Below are 22,286 nucleotides of genomic sequence, written 5' to 3' on the forward strand. Positions count from 1 at the left end.
CAAATGGGGAGGGAAGTAGATTGGCTGGATGGGAGAAATTTAATGCTAATTTTACGAAGACTGGTAATAAATACGTGTACTTGTGATAGCTCAGTGGCAATAGAAAAATAAATACTACATGCTCTAAATGGTATGATTGAAAAGTTTATGCCCTGTGGGGCACTATCTGATCACTCAAGTGTCCTTGAGGGGCATAAAAATAAAACCAACAACCTTCGGGATGTTTGATGGTGCAGTTACTCATGACACTTTGCTAACCACCATCCCCTCAATCATCACTATGACCATACTGCTGTGGAAACGTGCCTGGGATAAATTTAAACCCAGTCATCTCCTTTCCTTTTTCGCAACAGTAGGAGATCAAGGAGTGTGGTTATGCTTTCAGGCAGCAGTAGCTGATGGAGGCTGCCTTAGTTGAGGCCCAAAGGCCTTGGCAAGCTGAGGGCCATGTGCTTGTTCTTGCTTCAGAAGGGCTTCTACCTCAGCCCTCCTTTTCTCTGCTGCCCCAAGGCTGAACCCACCATCTCAGCACAGCCTCGCCTGCATTCCTGGGGAGAGCTTGTTCATGTTTATAGAATGGTTCAGTTGGAAGAGACCTTCGGTAATCATGTGGCCCAAGTGCCTGACCACCTCAGAACTAACCAAAAGGTAAAGCGTGGTATTGAGGGCATTATCCAAATGCCTCTTGAACATTGACAGGCGTGAAACAGCTCTTGGCTTAATAAGGTGTACTGTTGTTTGGAATGCATATATGTATATAGTGTGCATACGTACATATGTTGCACCTATTGCTTTCAGCCGCTTGCCCCATCCCAGCATGTGGAACCCAAAGTTAGAAGCTGGTTGGTACTGCTGCTGTAGCTGGTAGAGAGGAAGGAGTAGGCTCCTTCCACATAGGGTCTGTCTCCTCTGTACATCAGCCTATAGGCTTCGGAGTACTTGTTTGCTCTCACACTGTTGGTATCTGTTGGTGAGACTGCTCTGCGAGTATGCACTACTGATGTGCACCTTGGCCAGTATTTGTTATCAGAAAACCATTTAGTTGAAGTGGACTGGAATGGGATACCTGTGTAAGTCTACTCAAAATAAAATCAACTTTCATTAACTGCAATTAAGAATGAAATCTTACAGGTTTGCCATTCCTCCAGCCTACGTTTTCTATGTAGATTGAAAAGAATGTATCAAAAGACACTTTCTAATGAAAAATCCCTATGAAATTCAAAACAAAGTTTTGAGATTTTTCTGTTTTGGAGGCAGAAACTGGCATTTACAAAATGACTGTCTATTCCATGCAAGCGCAAGGCTCCTACTGACTGAAATACATGTTGCACCCCTGTCAGTGTACAAGTGCTAAGCTGCATGTCTGTCTGGCATGATTCCTTTTATAAAGGTACCTACACATAGGAAGGAACCTTTTTTTCAGCAGGAGTGCTCAGCATTTTGAATGAGAAGCAAAATGCAGAAGGCACCTGTGCCTCCTGTTGAGCTGCTCTGGCTCCTCCGGTGATGCTGGAAACTGGTGGCTCAGGGTGCTTTGTGGAAGGGTGGTGCTGGTTGTGTTTCCCAGGTATGACTGCAGAGTAAACAAATCTGACAGACTAATGTGCTCCGGAAGTTTGCCTAGAGTTCACATTTTAAATGCTCCCTTTGGTGTCTGTATGAGAGGAAAAAAGGGACCTCCCCCCACAGCCCCATGCTGAAGACGAGAGTAACAGAAAATATGGAGACTCTATGAGGGTGTCACGTTTTGTTATCTTTAATTCTTCGTATTTCCTTCTCTGAGATAATCCAGTTGGTTAGTTGCAGCAGCCATGTAAGTACTATTTTACAAGAGCCATCCACGTATGTCAAACCTTGTGTAACTGAAATGCTGTGTGCTGGAAGTGGTTGGTGTTAGAGCCCTCAGTGTGTGAGCACTGTGATGGTATCAGTATGTTCTCTGTGCCACGGTGCTCTAACAGCTGCAGTGCTCAAACCCATCTTCCTTTTCTGCAGTAGTGAAGGCAATGCTAGTTCCTGTATTCCCTATTCCCTTTTCAGAAGAGTGCTTTTTGCTGACATGAACCTGCCATGTTGAAGAAGGCTGCAATAGAGATGCTAAAAACTCTTCATTGTCATCTGGAGTTGCTGTTGCTGTGGGTTTCCGGGGAGTAGAGCTTAAACTAATGACAGTTTCCATCAAAATGGACTCAAAATTTTACTTTCTTTTTAAGTTTCTGCCATTGTCTTTTCAGCATCCTTCTCTTAAGTGTTGTCCTCTAATCTCTCTATTTCCTTGCTGAAGATCCAGCTTTGATCATCTGCTAACTCAAAATGTGTTTGTCAGGCCAGTGGAAAAATAGCCAGTCATGTTGTTGTGGTGAAATTAAAAATCCTGAACAAAATTATGGGGTGTTAGTGTCACACTGCAGCATGAAAAGTGCCTAACTAGAAGCTCGTAATAGCAGTGTTAAAAGGGGTGGACCTAGAGAGGTAGTACAGAAACCCTGCAGAAGTGTGCTCCTTCTCTAGGAAGGAGGAATTCCTTATCTCTTTGTCTTGTCTCTGTAAGAAATACTCTCAATTCTGATTGTTTATTGTTTTTCTTACTTTCTTATTTTTTCCCCCCTCCTCTATAAAACCAGCCTTTCTTTGCAGGCTTGTCTGGAGTGGTGGCAGTTCAGAGGAGTTAACCAGGGCATGCTTGGAACAGAGCTGGAAGTTTGGATGCAGTGAAAAAGAAGCTTATTTCCTCCAAGTCAAAGCGTTTGAGGCTCTTGAAAGGCTCCCAGAACCAGATGGCAAGAAGAAGTGGAAACCAATCTCACTGTAGATGATTTCATTGCTTAAAGGGGATTTTCATAATTAAAGGATGTTACCCTCTGCTCCAATTATTGCTTGCAACTTCAATTTCACTTTGAACTTCGTGCTGATGTTTTTCTGAGATGGGATAGAGAAGTGGTCTGAGGTATTTCTGAGCTTATCTTCAAAATGAATGGATGCAATTATCATTTTTCTTCTTCTTCTTTCCTCTCCACTTTTCCCAGTGCTGTGTTTTCTTTCTTCCCCTTTCCTGTGTAGTACTTTGTGTACGAAATGTGGCATTCCGGCCTTCTCTGAGGTCTGAGTTGCCCTCTAAGCTGCAGTCCTGTAAACTGTTAAAGTAAGCGTTCTTGCTTTGAGCCTAGCCTTGTTCTTCATCGTTTGTAATACATGGATAAGCATAAAAGCATGTAATTACTACTGATGAGACATTTTTACTTAGGTTTGAGCCTACTTTTTGCTTCTTATTGCAATTTCAGCTGGTCTTGTTGGTTAGTCTTTTTTATCTTACACGACGATAAGAAAACTAGGCAGGCAGCCATCTACTGTTGAACTATAATAGAGTTGGTGGTATGTACAAAATTTGATTACTGCTGTCAACACCAATGTGAATAAAAGAGAGCACATACTCTAGGCAGAGAGCTGCTAAATAAATGGCCTATTGAATTCAGTAGTAGTAGGAATAGACCTTCTAATGAATGAAGTGTTTATGGATAGTGTGTGCGAGTGTGTAGAACTCTTGAGGTATTTTTAAAAATAATCTCTTTTGCCTTCTTCAATTGATTTCCCCCAGAGCTCCCATTTCTTTCTTCCTTATAAGCTCTTGTAGTTAATGCATGGATTTCACACCCAATATTTCAGATTTTGGCAGAGGCCACAGCCTCACTTTCTAAAATTTAGCAATAAAAAAAAAAAGCTTTCCTAAAGCTAACTTCTTTGTAGATAATTTCTGATATGAAAATTCATATTGTTTGTTCTGTCTTCATTTAGATTAGATGCATTTGTTTAAATTGAAGAGAAACTGTCCCCCCAAAACTTCTCCCCACAGTACTTTATTAAGGTAATAAATATTCTTGATGTATGTTCTTATTGAAATGTTGGATTTTGGGTGTAAAACTCGCAGTTAAATAGAAGCAATTTCTCTAATATGTGGTATCTAATTGGCAGTGGCAGTCAAAGCTGCGGAGTGCAGGTTGAATTAATGTTTTCCCTCAACACCTCTAATATCTTAATGCTATGTTCAAAGAGTGGTGGAGGCTCAGGCGTGGTGTGGGTCTGACTGCCCTCACAGACTGCACTTCTTTATTAAGGAGTGTAAAAAAATTGAAGTGTTGTTTCAGGAGTTGACCATTCTGCTGCTTTTGCATATCCTTCACGTGCCTGATGGAAGAGGTCTTAATTTGGGTATGGGCCTTGTGACCGGAGAGGCAGGCACAGTCTGAAGTAGTGAGATGATGTACTGGATTGACAGGAGGACTCTCCTAGGGAATGTGGGACTGTTGGTAGTGCTTCTGGCATGCATGCCTGGCTGGCTGCTAAGTGTTGTATACTTGGTAGAATTGGTGGTGTCTCTGTCTTGAGCTTTTAAAGTATGTTATAAAGTTTAGATTTGTATTTGCTATGGCAAAATAAATTATTTTTGGTTTGTCTCTAAAGTAGAGATCCTAGATTTAAAACAACATTTTCGTGGTTGTTCTTGCTTGCATGTTCCAACGTTCCATGGGAACGTTTGGACACAAAAGCCTGATTTAGCCCTATGAATGTATGATTGTCTTTATTCATGGAAACAAAACTCTTTTTGTATGCATTTTTCAGTCTCCGACTTTGAGGAATTCTTAACATTGGAGGGAAAGGGGGGAAAAAAAACACTCCACAAAAAAAAAGCAGGATTGACTCCTGCCCCAGTAAATAAAAATCAAGATTTTTTCTTTTATGTATTTTCTTCCCCTATCCCCCAGTAGTATCTGTCAGGTATGTGATACAGTAAACTGTGTCACACAAGCTACTTATGAGAAGTGTTCTTATTCCATAATACACCAATACAGGCGAATCAAATAGCATCTGCTTTTCTGCTGCAGAAACCAATTCATTTGTGTATAGCTGCCCCCAAATGTGATACTTGTGCTTCTGTGTTATATTTAGTCTTCTCTTCTGTTACTTTTTTTCTGACTGCTGGAATCCTGTACAGCTCAATATCCTAAAATGTGGAGTTTGAAATGGCATGTCTTTCAAAACTACAGAACTTAAAGTGCTCTCCGTTTGATTGTAAAATTGATAACAGGATGTTGAAGGTTGAGGAATTAGATTCCCCTTCTCTGCTGATGGTAAGCATAGTTTAAAGGCCCATTGTAAAATAACTCTGCTATCATAGCCTTACCTTATTAACCTCCTGCTTTGCTTGTTTGGAATTACAGGACAGTGGAACCTGCATACCTAATCCAAGTTTGTAATTTTTTTTTTTCCTTGATGTGGGGATTTGTGTAGAGATTTTGTGCAGCGGTCTCATGCCAAAATTTTCTTGTGCCCTTTTGAAGTACCGTTGAATGATGTGACTGCTCACCTTGCAGGTTGGTTGTGGTTTCGCATTCTATCAAGCATGTGGAAAGAGTGCTAAGGTAATATTCCAAGTTTTTTGCAAAACAAACGCTAACATTTTCAGGATTCTTAAAATAAATATGCTATCTGAACAGTCAGTTTGATTTGAACAGAAAAAGAAAGTTTCCACATTCTTTCCTGTTTTTTGAATGTAGGATGTAACCTGCCAGTGCTTGAAAGCTTGGGTGGTGTTCTGTTTTCATAACGAGCAGCAAAGCAGTATGTTTGTTTGTTTTTAATGAGGAAAAACTTTAATTTGGTTGAAACTTGTTACTTGTTTATGCACAGTTTTTTTTTTTAAAGGTTAGTTTCCTGTTTGATTTGTCAGTTGCTGTGTAACTGAACGTGTCAAACCCTCTGAGGAAAACCAATGCTTCCCTCCCCCTCAGATCCCGGCATGCTGTTCTTGTTCTGGGTATTAGTGTGCGCTTCCTCTCCATCTTCACTTTCCTGTTATTCAAAGAGCAAGCTTGATCATGAGTGTTCAAACAGCCAGAAAAGTTGTGTGGAAAAAGTACAAGGTTGCTGTGCCACGGGACGCTGCTGTGCAGAGCTGTTATCCTCCGCTAGGTAAGAGCGTGCTGAAATGTATTTTCAAGGCTGTACTAATGCACCAGCCATGTGGGTCTGCTCTTATCTTCTGTACAAGCTGCTTTTACTGACTTTGTTCAGGTTAGCTAGATGTAGCGGGAGCAGGTAGTTGAAGGCATGGCAGGAAGCAGTTCAAGGGAAAGACTTTGTAGTCTGTTTTGGTTTTGGATGCTGCTCCTCTGCAAGCACTGAGAGACATGGCTGATCAACAGCTACCGCTGCAGGACCTGCTTCGTAATGCTTGTTATGGCTTTTCCTTTCATGTTTGAAATGCTATTTCTTCAGCCAGTTCAACTCTATCTACTTGAAAGAATTCATGCCTGCACTTTTCTTAAACTATATGTTGTTATGGTGATTTCAGTATTGATTATGCTCTTATTTTGTATAGTTCTGCTTAATGTGTGTTCTGGGACTTTTGACGCTACATACTTAAAACGGTTCCTTCAACCCTGAGTTTTTTTTTTAATTTTGATGGTATCTCAAGGGAGCAATATTTCCTGCAACATGGAAGGAATATTTTTGGGACCAGGATGCCAAAGAGGAGAAGAAATTGGGAGTGTTTCCCTTTCCTTTTCTTTTGGCCATCCTGTCCCACCCATCCCTACTGCAATTTCACGGTTAACTGTTGCATTATTCTGTAACTAGGCTGACATGGTCAAAGTGAATTTGGGAATTCCTAGTACTTGAGAGTATGCATTTTAGAGGTGGTAGTTGTCAGATGGCAGCTGGTTATTTTCTGAATTGGTGTCAGAACCATGCTGACGTAGAACTGACCAATGTACGGAGATGTCGGTCAATTTCATTTGACTTGAATTTGGACATGATATATGTAGTTGTATGAAAGCTGGAGTTTGAATAAGTTATTTTTTTACTGCAAGAAAAGAAACACATCTCGATACGTACTGACAAAATGGCTAATTTTAAATAAAATGATGGGCTGAGGCTCTGGTCTTATGTGAGCTTGTTTTTCTAACAATGAACTGTTTGGATTTATGCCAGTTGAGCTGAGATCAGAAACTTTTCCCTTACAGCCCAATCTGAACTGTTAGAACTGCTGAAAATGTTGAGAAAACTCTGTGAAGTGAGTGGAGTTGCTTTTCACAGTGACTCTGGAGAACTTGTTATATTGCAGGTCAAATATCTGGTGTTCTTCAAAATCTGTGTGTATTCATCCTGCTAGGGAGGTTCAACTTCAGTTGAGAGCCCACTGTTTTTAGAAGCATGTATGTCATGGCTGGTATTTTGTAACTGTAATTTTTTTTTGTCATCAAACATCAGGACTTTTTCTACAAAATTTCCTGTACTGCAATGTTCTGAGCTTTTCATAAAGTGTAGGGCTGTAGACTTGCTTTCTGGGAGACTGGTGTTCTCAAATTCATTGTGGTCTGTTCACTCTTAAACACTTTTTCCGCTATGTATTTGGAGGCTTTGACAGAGTTGTGACTTTAGACAACTGAGAAATTAACAGAGAAGAAGAGAGCAAAAAATCTGAAAAGAAGGTAGAAGGAGAGAGGCCTGGAAGCGAAGACTAGAGAAGAAAAAACTGAAAGTGAAAGGTGAAATCTCAGTGCAGAAGCGATCTTTCTCCAAATATGCGAAGATAGAATTTTTAACAATTCAGTACTAGAAACGTGGGGAAAAGAAGGGTAAAAAAGTTGTTAGTGCCATAACTGTTTCTTCTTCATGCTCATCAGCATTCACATAAATCCAGAATGTAAACAACAGGGAGACTTTTAGAGAAGTTTATGAAGCACCTTGTGTGCAGGCAACTCTTTGGCCAGAATGTTTAGGGGTTATCTATTAGCTTGTAAATTTTGCAGTGTTGGCAGAGGTGCAGCTCTGGTCTAGTTGGTTTGTTTGTTCAAATGCTATGGATTTCCTGAACTGCAAGAAACACAGCTGTGTGAGAACTGGTGGAGGCTGGGGGCAGGGAGGTTGGACCTCGTGTCTGGAAAAATGTGCGAATGTAAATGATTTCAGGTGAAGCCTCACTGGATTAAAAAAATTTGTCCTCTGAGTGCAGGGAGGCCTTCTCCCCCTGCTCCAAACCTGACGTGCACAAGAGACTTTCATTTCTCCGAGTAGTCTTGAAACTGCCCGTGGTTTCTTGGTTGCGTGGCCAGTATTTACAACTTGCTACTGTTCTCCTGTCCCCTTGTTTATGTAAGCATTGCTTATCCAAATTGAGATTGTTGTAAAGCCATCTGCTCTTGTCCTTTGCATGGAGTGACTTCTTTCATCTTGGAATTTGTGAAAACCTGAAGTACTTCTGATGTGGCCTTTTGCTTGTGAAATAGTATTAAATGCTTTGGAAAACAGCGCAGGAAAGCCTGTAGTGAAAAGTGTAGCGTCAGCTCTTTAAAACCAGCATATTACGTTTGAGTTAGAAACATACTAAGTATTAATTTAGCTCATGTAATGATATGTCCTTATTTTTGTATAAAGGTTCGATCTCCTTAAAAAAACAAAAAACAAACAAACAAAACAAACAAACAAACAAAAAAACTAGAAAGCTCTCAGGTCAGTGCTGCGAGTGAGGTGGCACTGGTAGACTGTGTGGTGCCCAGCTGTGGCCAGAGCTGGATCTCCATCTGAGGGGTACGAGCACGGCTCTTCTGTTCTTTGCTGTTCCATGCCTTGGAAAAGGATTTATATTCTTTCAGGAAAACTTCTGAAACTGTTGCAGGAAAGCTATTGGGCTACATTGTATTTGTATTTATGTATACATACCCTATCTAGCAGCATTTTGTCATTTTTTATATTATTTTTTCCTACTTTAATTGTCTCATTATCTAGGTGAATGTCACCCTGCCACCTGAAGGGGAGGTTCCTTACCCCATATTAAGGAGGTAGAAAAAGTTGCTGGTTATATGAAACCTGCTAAAGGGATAGCCCTGTGGCTCCGCTTCCGTAAAATGCCAACTCTTGAGACCAATGTAGCAATCTGCAGTAATTGAGTAACCTTTGTTACTTCTTGTTCATAAAGTTGTGAACGAAAGTGAAAGAGATCAGTTTACGCTTTGTGAGGGCTAATGGTTGTTCAGTACCCCCCATAACAGGATAACTGTGTTGTCCTTCTTATAGGAATTCGACAATACTTCAGCAGAGCCTGGTGGTGATTTTTTTTTGTTGTTTTTAATTGTGCATTTACCTTCTGTTAACAGTTGGGTATCCTTTCTTTCTCCCATAGCCTCCCTTTGGAAATCCTAGGAACGCTAGATTATGAATTAATAGCTTCCTGTCATGTGAGAAGGAATTTATTTGTGTTCTGACAAGGTACATGCGCTGATAGCAGCTTGAAATTGTTTTATCATGAGGCCATAAGCTGTTACAATAGTAAAAATAATATTTACTGTATTGCTCATGTTACCGTGAGCAGTTGTGAAGCCCTGGGTTGGTTAGTTTGCTTAGCAGAGTTATGCTGGAGGATCAAATTTGTTTCATTTAAAACAACTCTGGCTCTTGAACACATGGAAACTGTATATTTCTTTCTTGGCAACAGACGATGCTGAATGTGTTTTGAAATACAGCGTAGTTTTAGATGAAGCGCACAAGAACGGATAGTTTTCGTATTACATAGTTAGATTTTGAGTCTCCACATGAACTATTTTTAAGGACTTTTTTTTAGCTCTCTTCTTCCCATGTATGTTGAATTACTGCATGCATATGTATGCTGAAAAAGTGGATAACATTTTCTGTTTTCCCGTAACCCAGTCACAAGCCACGGGGGAGGTTTTTGTAGTTGGATGAAGTCCGTGCCCCTTTGCATTGTCGGATGCAGCGGTGCCCATGACTCACTCTTGCCGTATGGAGAAACTGTTCCCTCTTACTGGTGAATAATCTGATGTTGGTTCACTTTTATGTTTTCACTGAAATGTTCTGACCCTTAACTGGAGGGCTCTGTATGCTTCCTGTTCTTGTCCCTTATGAATAGGCAGGAATTGGCAAGAATATGCTCTGCTATGTGACCTAATTTGTGTGGCGTCTGGGTGGAGTGCATTGTGATCGTCGCTGAGCGGGCGGCTGAGAAAGCGAGCCCAAGCAGATCCCTTGCTGACCCTTCAAGCAGAGAAACGTGCACTTGTTTTACAAGGGTGGAGAGGAATTGTGATCTGACACTAGTTACGCACCAAGATGAAGATTATCTGAGCATTCAGAAGAGCAGCAAAAAGCAGTTAAAAGGCTGTCTTCTGAAATTCAGAAGCAGAGGGGTGGTGGCTGAGCACGTGTGGTGTGGAGCAACAGCTCACAGCTCTCCCATCTACCCAGACCAAGCATGGCACGGAGCAGCGCTCACTGATGACTTTGTGTAGGATTTGGCATTCACTGCCATTTCTATGGATTACAGGAGGAGGGTTATAGCTGTCTTTTTTTCTAATTGTGGATTTCATAATGAGCCTATGATATCTCTCTTATATTGCTATGAAATATTATTCAGGCTTGCTTAGCTGTTCTGGGTGTGATTAACTTGAAAGTAGGGCCTGAGATGTGCTAATTTACAGCATGTAGATGCAACTTTATGTTTTATGCCTGGAATGCAAAGTGGGCTGGGCAGATACTGAAATTATGACCATCTTAGTAAAAGATAACATACTTTCCATTGCACTAATAAACTGTCTAAAAGGGGAAAACTTTGAGTTTTTAGCTAAGGCTAACTTCATAAGGAGACAGTGTGTGTGGGATGATTTTGCAGGTCTTGTCCTTGTGTGTCCCTGCTTGTGTTCATGGCTGGTTTGAGCCTGGCACTTTGGTGGAACCAAGTCTGTGCTGCGTGTCCATCCTCACACCAGTGCTTCAAGGTTACCTTCCTTGGATGCAAAGAAAATCATGCTGTGTTTCATGGCTTGCTGGAGCAGAGCCTGTACTATCACTTATTTCATTTTCTCTCAGATGTACTGTTCTAGTATGGAAAAGGTATAACTCAATCACTTCAAGCTCCAGATTGTTTTAAAAGGTCCTTAGCTGGTTTAGTATGCTGCAACACAGAATACTTTTGAAGCGATTCACAAAACACACTGTGCAGACTACTGAAATCAATTTCTGCCCCAAGCTATAGTAAAACTAATATTTACTTGGCCTGTGTGACCTAAGTCTCTTGATATATAAGGAAAATATTTTTTCCACTGCAGTTTTCGAGGTAGCAAAGCGATAACAGTCTGTGCTTTCTGAAAGAAGAGCAAGTCCCCCCCAAATAAAGAACTGATGAAACTATATTGCCACTGATAACTACAGTCTCTATGCAAATTTTTGTCAAATTTGTCATTTATACCACTTTCTAAAACATTAGTTACTGCTTCTCCATTTCCAGAAAGCAAATAAATAAGATTATGATCTTTCTAGTAGCTGAAATAAAGACCTGGAATTGAGTATTTGAAAACAAATCTGTGTAACTAAGCAACGTTCATTGTATTTTTTCTGATTTTCTGTCATGGAGGTCTTGAATTGTATTTTTGACCAAATAACTTGTTATGAATTCTTTAGCAGTTTTCCTTTCAATGAATGTGTTTTAAGATTCATTTTGCTTGTGACAAATTGAGATTCAAGATTATACTCTCAAATTCTTAGCACTTTGCAAAAGAAAAGTGGAAAATACTGTCAGTTGATGTCTCACCATCATTCCTGTATCTGTTTTCTTAAAATCTCATGTCAGTGTTCCTTATCTAATCTACAAGGAATAAATAGCTTCGGGGGGAAAAAATAAAGTTCCCAGTGGGCGCTGGGGACTTTCACAGATAACTTTCCTGTAGGGACATGCCTCAATCTGTTCTTTAGCAACCTTGAGTCACTGACAGTGTCCAAGTTCATTTGATGGTTTAATAAAAGTGAGAGAGAATGTTACTGATGAACTTAAACTTGAATGATGATTTGCTGACAGTGTACTTTGACAGTTAAATAGAAGTGAAGTGTTATCATCTTTGTTTTAACTCCCCACCTGTAGACAGAGCTGTTTATACCAAAGTTAATGTTAGCAGCAAGAGTTGCAGGTAATACCGATGCAGAAGTAAACCAATTACAGTATGTCTCATGTTTTTAGGTGTCTGATGTGGTTTCATTGCTTTGTCTTTGGTTTAATCAAGTGGTATATTCTTGGAAAAAAAAAATGATCTGTTATTCCCTTTCCAATATAAAGTGCCAGCCTTCTATTGGAAATGTATTATTTTTTGAGTAACTCATCCAAGACTTTAACCAAGTTTCTTTTGCTGTTTTTTTGTAATTGAAAGAGAAATCAAAACACTGCAGGTCAACCACAATATGTATTCCTTCTGTGATATTTCACTTTAGAACAGATGAATATCAGAAAATGGTGATGTTTGATTCATTGTTAGCATCAAATGATTTATATGAATGATAGCATGCAATACTATAATGCACTTCTTTTGTGTGTAGAACATCCATCTTGTCTCTGTGGGATATTTTTCTTAAATTTCTTAGCAATAAAAATAGCTTCAGGAGTGGTATTCTTGAGGGTTGAGCTGGAATTATTTTATGGCCAGGTAAACTGTTATGCTATCTTATCTGACATTCTTCCTTGAGCTATGGAAAAACATTTTTTTGGTATGAAAGGCAGAAAGGGTGCCTCATGGCAGTTGATAGTCTTTTTTTAAATGCAGAACAGCTTTGTTGTTCAGCCCCTGTGCTGGGTTGACCTGGCTGGCTGTCAGGCACTCTCCCAGCCACAGTTTCATTCTTCCTCCTCAGCAGGAAAAAGGGAGGAAAAAGGATAGAAAAGCTTGTGAGTTAAAATACGGGCAAGAAATTTGCTTGCCAGTTACCATTGTGGGTGAAGCAGATTGACATCAGGAAAGTATTTTCATTAGCAATGAATTAAATTAGAGTTGGATGGTGAGAAACAAAACTTGGAACACCTCTCTATACCTCACTCCTTCCTGCTGGGCTCAGCTTTGCTGCACTCCTTCCCTCCTGACTACTCTGCCCTTTGAACACTGCAGGGTGATGGGGAATGAGGATGCGATCAGTCCACAGCAGCTCCTCTCTGCCACTCCTTCCTCCTCCTCACAGTTTCCTGCTTCAGCAGGTATTTCTTCCATGGGATGCAGTCCTTCAGGGCATAGCCACCATGTTCCCTGTGGAGTCTTTTTACTCAGGGGGACAGCATCTTCCACCAGTCTTCTACAGCTGCAGGGGAGCTTCCGCTTGATGTCTAGAGCACCTCCTGCCCTCCTTCTGCACTGACCTTGGTGTCCATAGGGCTGTTTCTTTCTCATTTCTCACTCCTTTCTGTGCCCTGCAATGTTTCGTCCTCTTAAGTATGTTTCCCAGGTGCTCCACCAGGTTGCTTGCTGGGCCAAGAATGTCTGGCAAAGGTCAGCATGGCCTATCCTTGCAGAGGAGCCCAGCAGCCCCCTGCCAGCCCCTGGGCACTTGCACTCCTGGCCAACTCGTCCCTTCTCTCTAGGGATTATGGCTTGGCTTGTAGGTGTGAAGGATGAATCATGTTCCATGGATTACTGTGATGTGGGCCCACAGCAGATTTTCCTCCTAATAAATACAGGGGGAAAAAAATCCTTTCTGGACGTTCAGCCTGTTGATATACCGGATAATGATAGCTGCATGCCTTCTAGGTAGATGAACTGTCCTGGAAAATGCATCTTTCTTCCACTTCAGTGGCAAGTGGTATTCTTTAATGTATGTTTTCCAAGAAGCCTCAGCTGTGGTGCACAGATGAAACCCAATGTTTGTCTCCAAAGGAGACCCAAACACTTGAGAATGACAGTATAAATATTAAATGCAGGGACATACATAACTCCTAAACTTTTATTGCAGACCACTTCCAAGCTTGCAAGCGGAGCAGACATCTTGAGTAGGAGCTGAATAATGCATGAACAGAAATGTGGGGAGCATGAGTCCCAGGGCAGTGTCTTTAAGCAGTGTCTGAGGCAGGTGCCTCCAGGAGAAGTAAAGCAGAAATCTCCTTTACTACTTAAGGTATAGCTCCTGTGCAGCACAAGATAGAAATTGTATTTTGTGTTGCTGCTTTTGTAGGCTCTTCATTTTGATGGAGTGTATATAGGAGGTTGAGTGCACATGTGTAAAGCTTTTTGTGCCCGCTTTTGACTGGCTGACTTCCTGTTTAAAAGCAACCTTCAGTTGATAGAAACAGTGAATTTATGAGCAGACTGTGCTCATTTGGTATATCTTGATGGTAAAGTTTTTAGGAGTTTGTCTATAATATATTATGGGAATTTCAATATCAGTGGAAATGAAAAAGCCTGCGTATTTAAATGATGTCTTTAAATATAATTGGTTTTTATTTATGAGAAAAAGCTAGGTTTTCTTGGCAGGTGTGTGCAGCCAACCCTTAGCAAGAGCATGAGCTTAAAACCTGTTATCCAAAAATTTCCAGATTGTAAAAATGGGCTCTTATTCTGAAATAAACTTAAGTAGATTGGAAAATAATTCAAAATATCATTCAACAAATATATTAATACTGGTGGGAGAAAGGTTTAGCTGATACTTAGTGTTTTCATGTACCTTCCTTTATGGTATATGATTCTAAAAAATGACAAAAACCGAACCTATTTTGAGGCAAGCAGACGTGTGTTAAATATTTGGGAGTCTTCGAAACAGTAGTGATCAACTGCTAAGCAGGTGAAATGTTATGCTGTACTGTATTTAATCACTGTATTATTATTTTTAATGGCCTCAAATGAAGTAGCCTGCAGGAGCAGTGGGACTGGTTTACATCCAAGCAGATGCTTTCCAGCCCCTCTTGCTGATGACCTGTGGCATGCCTTATTCCTTCTCACTGCCCTCTCTCTGGTCCCTACTGCAGTGTGCACAAAATCATGTGCTCTGAAGTTGGCCCTTTTCAGAGCGATACAGGGTGAGTCAGGTCACAGTGACAGAACTTTGGTATTCATATGATAGTGTTGTCCTAGCAAATATTCGTGAACATTATACACAGCAGAGTCTTCACTGGCAAATAATTAGCTATTGTTTTGCCAGTGTTAAAGAGCTCTTTATCTGTAAGATAGGAGACATTTGGCTAGCCTAAAAAAATTCACTGTAGCTATTCAAAATAAAACAATAGGCAAGCATATTCATTCGTGTACACAAATCATCGATGTCTAGAGGAATTATAGGAAAATAAATTTTCTTCAGTAGATCTGTAGTGTAGCATGCAGTCCTGCCTCAGCCCTGTATCCCAATTCAATTACAAATTGGATGTTGCAGTATGAATAAATCTGGATTCACCATCTTTTTTGTAGTGTAGTCCATGGGAGCACATCAGAGTTGTGGCTAGAGTTGGTAGAAGTTCTTGTAAAATGTTTTGGTCTAGAGAGCAACAGGTTTTGTGGGAAAAGATTTACTGTTTTAGCAGTAACTCATGAAAATTTTTGGAACAAGTAGATCGTCGGATCGACTTTTTTTTATTATTGATTGCTTTAAAATGGAAGAATACTCTCTTGTTTGATAAATCTTGGAAACTTTTTAAAACTTTTTCTCCATCTCTGTATATTCTTTCTCCTGTGGTATTTTTGTGCTAGCAAAAGTGAATTATTGAGCCTTTACCTTTGTGAGAAGTGCAAGCCAAATATATATGATGGAGAGAGAGTTGAAACAAAGTTCCAATTTGGTGATTTCCATTATCAAAGAAATATCCTTGAGTGGAAAAGCTACTTGGTGTAAGTGATGTTTTGTAAAAACTTTCCTCAAGAGTGATATTGTTAACAGCTGGGTATGGTGTTTTTTCTTGCAATCTCTGTTTTCCTCCTGTTCAGCTGTGCTGCAGTACCTCTTTGAATCTCTTTGATAAATATCTTCAGTTTCTCAGGCTGTCATTTCATCCACTCTTTCCTCATACTATAACATTATATTTCTGTATTTATTTCTCAACTCTATAAAATAGTGTGTCTTAATTTGCTTCTATCTTACCCCCTCCGTATATTCACTTTTACTGTTCTGTGGTTTGGAGACTGACATAATCCAGGAGCTAGATGATGGACTTAAAATTGGGCTGGAGATGATGTTTTCTTATCTATGTTACCACATCATGTTTCATCCTTAGCCACTCTTAAAGTTCTGTAATTCCCTCTCCACCCCTAATAAGTGTTCTCACATGGCACTTTCTTGTATGGGTCTCTTTCACTCTGCTAGGAGTAAAATTCATTCTGTTCTGGAAAGACCCTATTTTCCCTCCTCCCCTAGGTAGTACAGCCTGGCAGCCGGAGTTCTTTGTCATCTTCTAATGCTCCCTTACTGATCCCAAATTACATTGCACATTTGGAGGACGGAAGAGCTGTAGTCACCCTTCGTTGCTGTTCCTTTCTTTCTATAGCTGTATAAAGACTTGAGGAATAATAGAGAAGCATTGTGACACGAATAGAAAAAGTGGAACAATGTGACTCTGATTATAGACAAGACTAGAGCTTCCGAGCTTTTATTTATTTAGCCTTTGGCAAGTTATTTTTTATTGTATACTTATCTCTGCAGGACTACAGAGAAGCCTCTTGCATATAGAGGACCGTAATTAAATGCACGAAAATTCAAATTGGCATAATAGCTTGCAAAGTCAGTACTGAGTCACGCTAATTCTTTTGAGATTGAAATTCTTGCCATATATTCCTTTTTTTAGTCTCTTTAGAGGTCTTCTCTCTGACATCCTGGTGTTCCTTACTTTTCAGTCTTTTCTTTCACTTGATTTTTCACTTGTCGTCTAAAGCATTTGGGTGTTGTTTATCTGAATAAAGAGAAGTTTGTGAAAATGTTCTTCTGCAGCCAGTCATGCCAGTCCATAGCTAAGCTGTGTAATTTTGAGAGGGAATGATAGCAGCATTTAGTAACGTAAGTGTATAACAAAGGGAGGACTGTATTGCTTTTGATCACTTGATTTACACTTCAAGAGAGAATTTTAATTTGCAGACATTATGAACAGTGATAATGTTTCTTGTGCTAACTGAGCAAATACTGGGTAGGTCACTGCGAGTATTCAAAGGGCTTTTGGTCTTGCTCTGTCAACTCACAGACTGAATGTGTAGTTGCAGGAATTCCTTCCTAGCTGCTTTTAGGTGATAAGCTTCGTGAGTATTTGGGTCTTTTAAATGATTCTGCTTCTGCCTCAGGTTGGTCATATCTGTCAGCAGGGGAAATATGAGCAGCGTACTGCAGCCTGCTCTGTGATGTTTCAGACAGCTGCGTGCATGAGTTCACATGCTCTTCCATAAGTCATCATGACTGTTCAGCAGCTTTGCTTGTGTGCTATGGTTAACAAAATATTTTAACTTTCAAGAGTACCTTAGAGTAGCAGTAGTGTGGAAAATCAGAAGTGGTGGGTGGCACTCAATTACAGATCTTCAGATGTGAAGATCTGCTTTGCGGTATGTGAGTTACATTGTGTTATGGACAAACTGTATGTATGTTTATTTTTATAACAAAAGACACACCAAAAAATCATGAAAACAAATAAGAAATAAACTCAACAGCTGATTTTGTGATTGCTTTTGGGGACTGTTTTCTAAAGTAACAAGCAGCTGGAGAAAAATCTTGGAATGGCTGTTTAATGTTAAGGCATTTAAAGCTTTCAACTCTATTCATATTATAATATTTAAGATAATATGGTGAAGTGGAACTATTCGAAAGAGCTGTGTAGGTGAAAAATGGAATCTATCTAAATTGTAGTCTTTATGACACTGTTAAGTGTCATAAATCCTTGGCAATCACCAAGTAGCCAGACATTCTTACTACTGTGCTTTGTAGTTTGTCATAGGTTAAGTGCATCATTTTGTTGAGACTTTGAAATGTGAAAATCTTATAAATGTCTGTGAAGTTAATTTGTTACAGTAGGTTTCTTATTCAGAGAAGTGTAAATAAATGTTAAATGAAAATCAGTTAAATAGTCTCTCTTTTCCTCTTTCGGAAACCACATAAAAGTGATTCTCCTTACTTTGATAAAGAGCCAATCCTTTTGCGTGCTTCTAAGATTGTATGCCTGCTTTCTCCTTGTGTCCTCTCCCTCCCTTATTTGCCCCTTCACCTCTGGATGAATAAACGTTAATCCAAACCCTTCACAACCTGCTTAAATGTGATCTGGCTTTGCTTCACTGCTGTTTGTTGCTGAGGAGTGTGCCCATGGTCGTGTCTGATAGGCCTGGCCTTTGGCTGGCTCTTCTCTGCGCATCCTTGGCTCTGCTAAGGTGCGCAACTCTTGTTTTAGCAATGCTTATTCTATATATTTTTGGAGGAAGGTTTTCTGGAGCGAGGTGTGTGTATGTCTATATAACATAACATACTGGGTAATATATATATCATAATATATATGTATTACCCAGTACTATTTGTTTGTAGTAAGAAATTTTATTTGATGCTTCTTGCAAATAATGTTTTTTTGGGGCAGTGGGGGTGGAGTGAGGGCGGTGATGTGAAAGCTTCAGAAGAAATTCTTCTTTGCATTATGTGAGTCAGCAATGTTGTTGCCATCCTGGCTTCTTTGCAGATTTTTTTAAAGTACTGATCTTATTTTTAATCCAGTACTACACTGGAAAAGCATAAACATTTTTTATTGATTAAAATATCTCAGGTGAAATGCTCTGAATTTCAAGATAAACTTTTGAATGTAGCAAATTATCATTTCATGTTGCATCAGTGCTTTTGTCAGCTACAAGGGTTTTGTATTTTTTTCTACTCTGCTGTAGAGCCTCCCTTTCTCCCTGGCAGAAAGAGCTAACCTGCCGTGCAGTTGCATTCTTATCCTCAAAATAAATGAATTAAGCCATCAAAATCTTTTTCCTTGTTACAGATTCAGCTATAATAGGTATTCGTTATTACTGATGTCCTTGTGTGTTTTCCATAAACCAAACCAATGTAGTGGTGCCACCAAAACTTAGCAGTGTATGTCAGTGCTCAGGTGCTGACTTAAGCCCATTGATGATTAAAAGCAGCGTTTCTTCCTATGTTGAAAGCTAGTTTTCATTGCAGAGGTAATTCAAAGATAGAAGTTTTTGTAGAAATAATTCCTTCTTTAGGAAAATTCCTAGGTAGAGTTCAGAACTTTGTTATCTAGGTTAAGTAGCAGAGTTGCATTGCAGGTCTGTTTTTAAAGGGTCTTGACTGCTGTTACCAAAGTAGTCTCATAATAATCTTCTGTTGGCAGTTTGAACCTTGAAATTTATGCGATGGGACTGTTTATTCTACTTGCATCTCTTTCAAACCATGTGCTCTGATTCACCATTCCTGTTGAATTTAGGTGAAGTGCTCAAGGGACAATGTTCCTGGAAGGAGCACTCTTCCAGGTGCAGCAAAAGCTCCCTTCAGCCCAGTGTGGTACTGGTGGTAGTGTCTACAGGTAGATGTCATATGCTTATACTTTTTCCATAATTAAATCTTCAGCAGTGCTTCCTCTAATATGCCTTACTTCTCAGTGGTTTGCGTTTCTTCATAAATTATAACCACCATTCTGTGGACTCTTAATTCCACGAGCTTATCTCCCAGCTTTTTAAGCTCACTTATATTAGTGCCCTCATTTGTCTTGCGTTCACTGGTCTTTACTGTCGTTAATTTTGGTACTCAGGCTGCAAGCTTCAGCCGTGCTGAGGCGAGGGAGCGCTCTGCTGCAGTAATCTTTGTCAGTGGGTGAAAGAGAGAGCTGGGAATGTTGAGCTCTGGAGCTGGGCCTGCTTGGCAGCTGTCTCCAGGTGAGGCCTGAATCCTGAGCTTGCATGGTATATGACTGCTTATCACCCATGAAGGTGTGCAAAACCCTTCTGGAAAATGCACCCAGGAGAAGGTTACACCTGCAAGTATAACTGATCCATTGGAGTTGTTGCTAGAGGCAGTAGTAATAATCTGATCTGTAATTGCCTGCTTTCATTAGGTGAGATTGCTTTCTGCATAGTCTGTTTCTAGGTAGGTAAAGGTAAAACATCTGTTCCAAACTGTACATGTCCTCACAAAACCTTTTGATGACAGTGCTCAAAATCCATGTTATTACAGGTTCAACCCAGTACCCCTAGAAGCTGGCCATTAAATAATAAAAGCATAGAGATTGGGACTAAGTAATCCTTTACTTAAACAGCTGGCTACTGCAATTCCTTGGCTCAGGTTCTACCAAAGCCTGACAGACTTGGAGCTTAGGTTGCTCTACTCTTGTGTTCTGAATCTTCTCCAGTTTTGGGTGCCCTGTTTGGAGTGGTGTGTCCCACAGGAGCTTTCTGAAATGAACTGAGAAATCTTATGTAGGCTCACACTGAAATCACTGCCTTGCTTGTTCACATAAATACTATTTTCCTGCATTCTGATATTTATCCTGCCATTGTTAAACAATTCATGTATTTTCAAAGTGGTTAATCAGGGAGGGGTTCAACTCTGGGGGCTAATTAATAACTAAGCCAGGGAAGGAAACCCGAGTTTAATTCTACGCAGAACTAGCGGTGCCTCAGCCTTCCATTGAACTGATCAAACAACAGATTTGCCAGAATCCATAAGAAATAGCCATTCATAATATTTCACTCTAGTTTATCTTTTATTCTTTCCTCATTAAGGTGTCTTAATAAATACATAAATTGGATGAGGCACCTTTGACTGAGGAGCTTCTTTTTTTCTGAAGCAAGAATAGTAATTTCTTTCCAAGCAAACTGTTCAAAGTTCTGCTTTGGATCATGTTTTCTGCACAAAGATTTCCTAACCTCCAGTGACACAATATCACTTCTCCTTGGTAAGCAAAGGAATGTGGCTGAGAAATGAAATAATCAATTTATCTCAAGGCATAGACATGCTTTTTGCTGCTTCTTTCTTGCTAGTAATGGCAACAGAACAAAACACTGAATTTACTTTGGGTAGATCATGCAAATATAAGAACAGATGTACTTACGGTCCTGGTTTTCTGTAGTGAACTTGCCATAGTATTTTAGGAACAGAAATGAGAGAATACTTAGTGTGGCTTTCTCTAACAGATTTTGGATTTTGATTCTTCAGTCACCCTATTCATTCTTTTCATTTGCTTCTCCTTTAAGTTTAGAGCACCACTGAGGCAAATGGATTTTATGGACTTCCTCTAAGCCTTCTACATTTCAGGTTTCCTCTTAGTAATTACAAAGGTTAATAGGCTGAGGTAAATAATTTACAGGCATCAGCATGATTCTGTTCCTTGACAGAATAATGGAATAGCTAATGAAGCTCGGGCTTAAAATATCTGCAAGCAAGTAGAGGAAAAGGTATAAATTGTTTATTTTGATTTTTGCAGCATTTAAGTTCAACTTTGTTGCTGAGGTCAGCATGCAGCAGTTCGAATTAAGGAATATCTTGTATTTGGAGCTTGGTCCCTCTCTGGATTCTGTCTTCAAGCATTGCTTGTGCTAAGGATTAGTAGGAGTAATTTGGTTTGGTGAGCATCCTGATTTTGAAGCTTTGGATTAATTGTTAAAAGCTGGCTACAAAAGAACCTAGAAACTTTCCAATATTCCTCCAGTTTAGTGAAAGTGTAAATGAGCATCTTTCCAGCAAGTGACATGATGAGTTTTGAGGTAAATGCTGGCAGGTTTATGAAAGAAGGTCGTGCAGCTTACTTGGCAGTGGCAGAAGCAATGCTCAGTCAATAAGGAGTTTGCTTTCTTTATTCTTTTACCACAAGCACATTTTGTGTTCTAGGACATGTTCCCCTCTTCTCAGCACTGGTGAGCCCACACCTAGAGTGCTAAGTGCTGTTCTGGGCTCCCTGGTATAAAAGAGACATGGATATACCAGAGAGAGTCCAGCAAAGGTCCACAGAGCTGATAAAGTGACTGCAGCATCTCTTCTGAGAGTTTTTTTTTTCCCCTCTTTGAAATATGTAGATGTCTTTTCTGTTGCCTGGTGGAGGGTCTGTGTGTGGAGGCAGTACAGTCTCGTGCATACCCAACTATGTGCTGCCAGAACACAGTGTGTGGAAGAAGTGGATGGGAGCTTGCAGAGAGAGACCAGAGAACACATGAGGAATAGCTGACAGTGGTGGGGTTCATATATATTCTATATATAGTCATCTGCAGGAGGCTTGCCTTCTTAAGAAATTAGAGCACCGTAATAATACGCGTGAGCTGGTTACTATCAATTTACTTCTCAGGAAGTAATTTCTATCTGTGTAGGAAAAGCTGTTGACCTAGGGAGGTTTAGAACAGGAATCATGAAGGGCTGTGGTGGTAGGAGATTTTGGCAGGGAGAGAAGGATGGAAAAGCCTGGGAAAAATGATTGATGACTCTGAAGAGAAGGGTGTGAGAAGACAAAATTGAAGAGGAGGGGAATTGGAAATTGCAGCCTTTGAGATTAGAAAAAGGAGGATAGGAAAATGTCTGGTTTAACAGCATTG

General features: G+C 40.0%; 1 protein-coding gene across 4 annotated transcripts in view; it reads left to right on the forward strand.

Annotated features, from left to right (window-relative positions):
• The window catches only part of UTRN (utrophin), a 354,351-nt gene that overhangs the window by 27,600 nt on the left and 304,465 nt on the right, over positions 1-22,286 (forward strand). Inside the window, exon 1 of one of the 4 annotated variants that reach the window (XM_021391927.1) lies at positions 5,817-5,967. The exons of 2 other annotated variants lie outside the window; for them this stretch is intronic. In XM_021391927.1, coding sequence (XP_021247602.1) covers positions 5,874-5,967 — 94 coding nt within the window. In that variant the 5' untranslated portion in view covers positions 5,817-5,873. Of the gene's footprint in view, positions 1-5,816; positions 5,968-22,286 lie in introns of those variants that run through there. One more of the 4 variants, XM_021391930.1, reaches the window with a different exon arrangement.

The sequence above is a fragment of the Numida meleagris genome, chromosome 3 (assembly GCF_002078875.1).
Source record: "Numida meleagris isolate 19003 breed g44 Domestic line chromosome 3, NumMel1.0, whole genome shotgun sequence".
Taxonomy (NCBI): Eukaryota; Metazoa; Chordata; class Aves; order Galliformes; family Numididae; genus Numida; species Numida meleagris.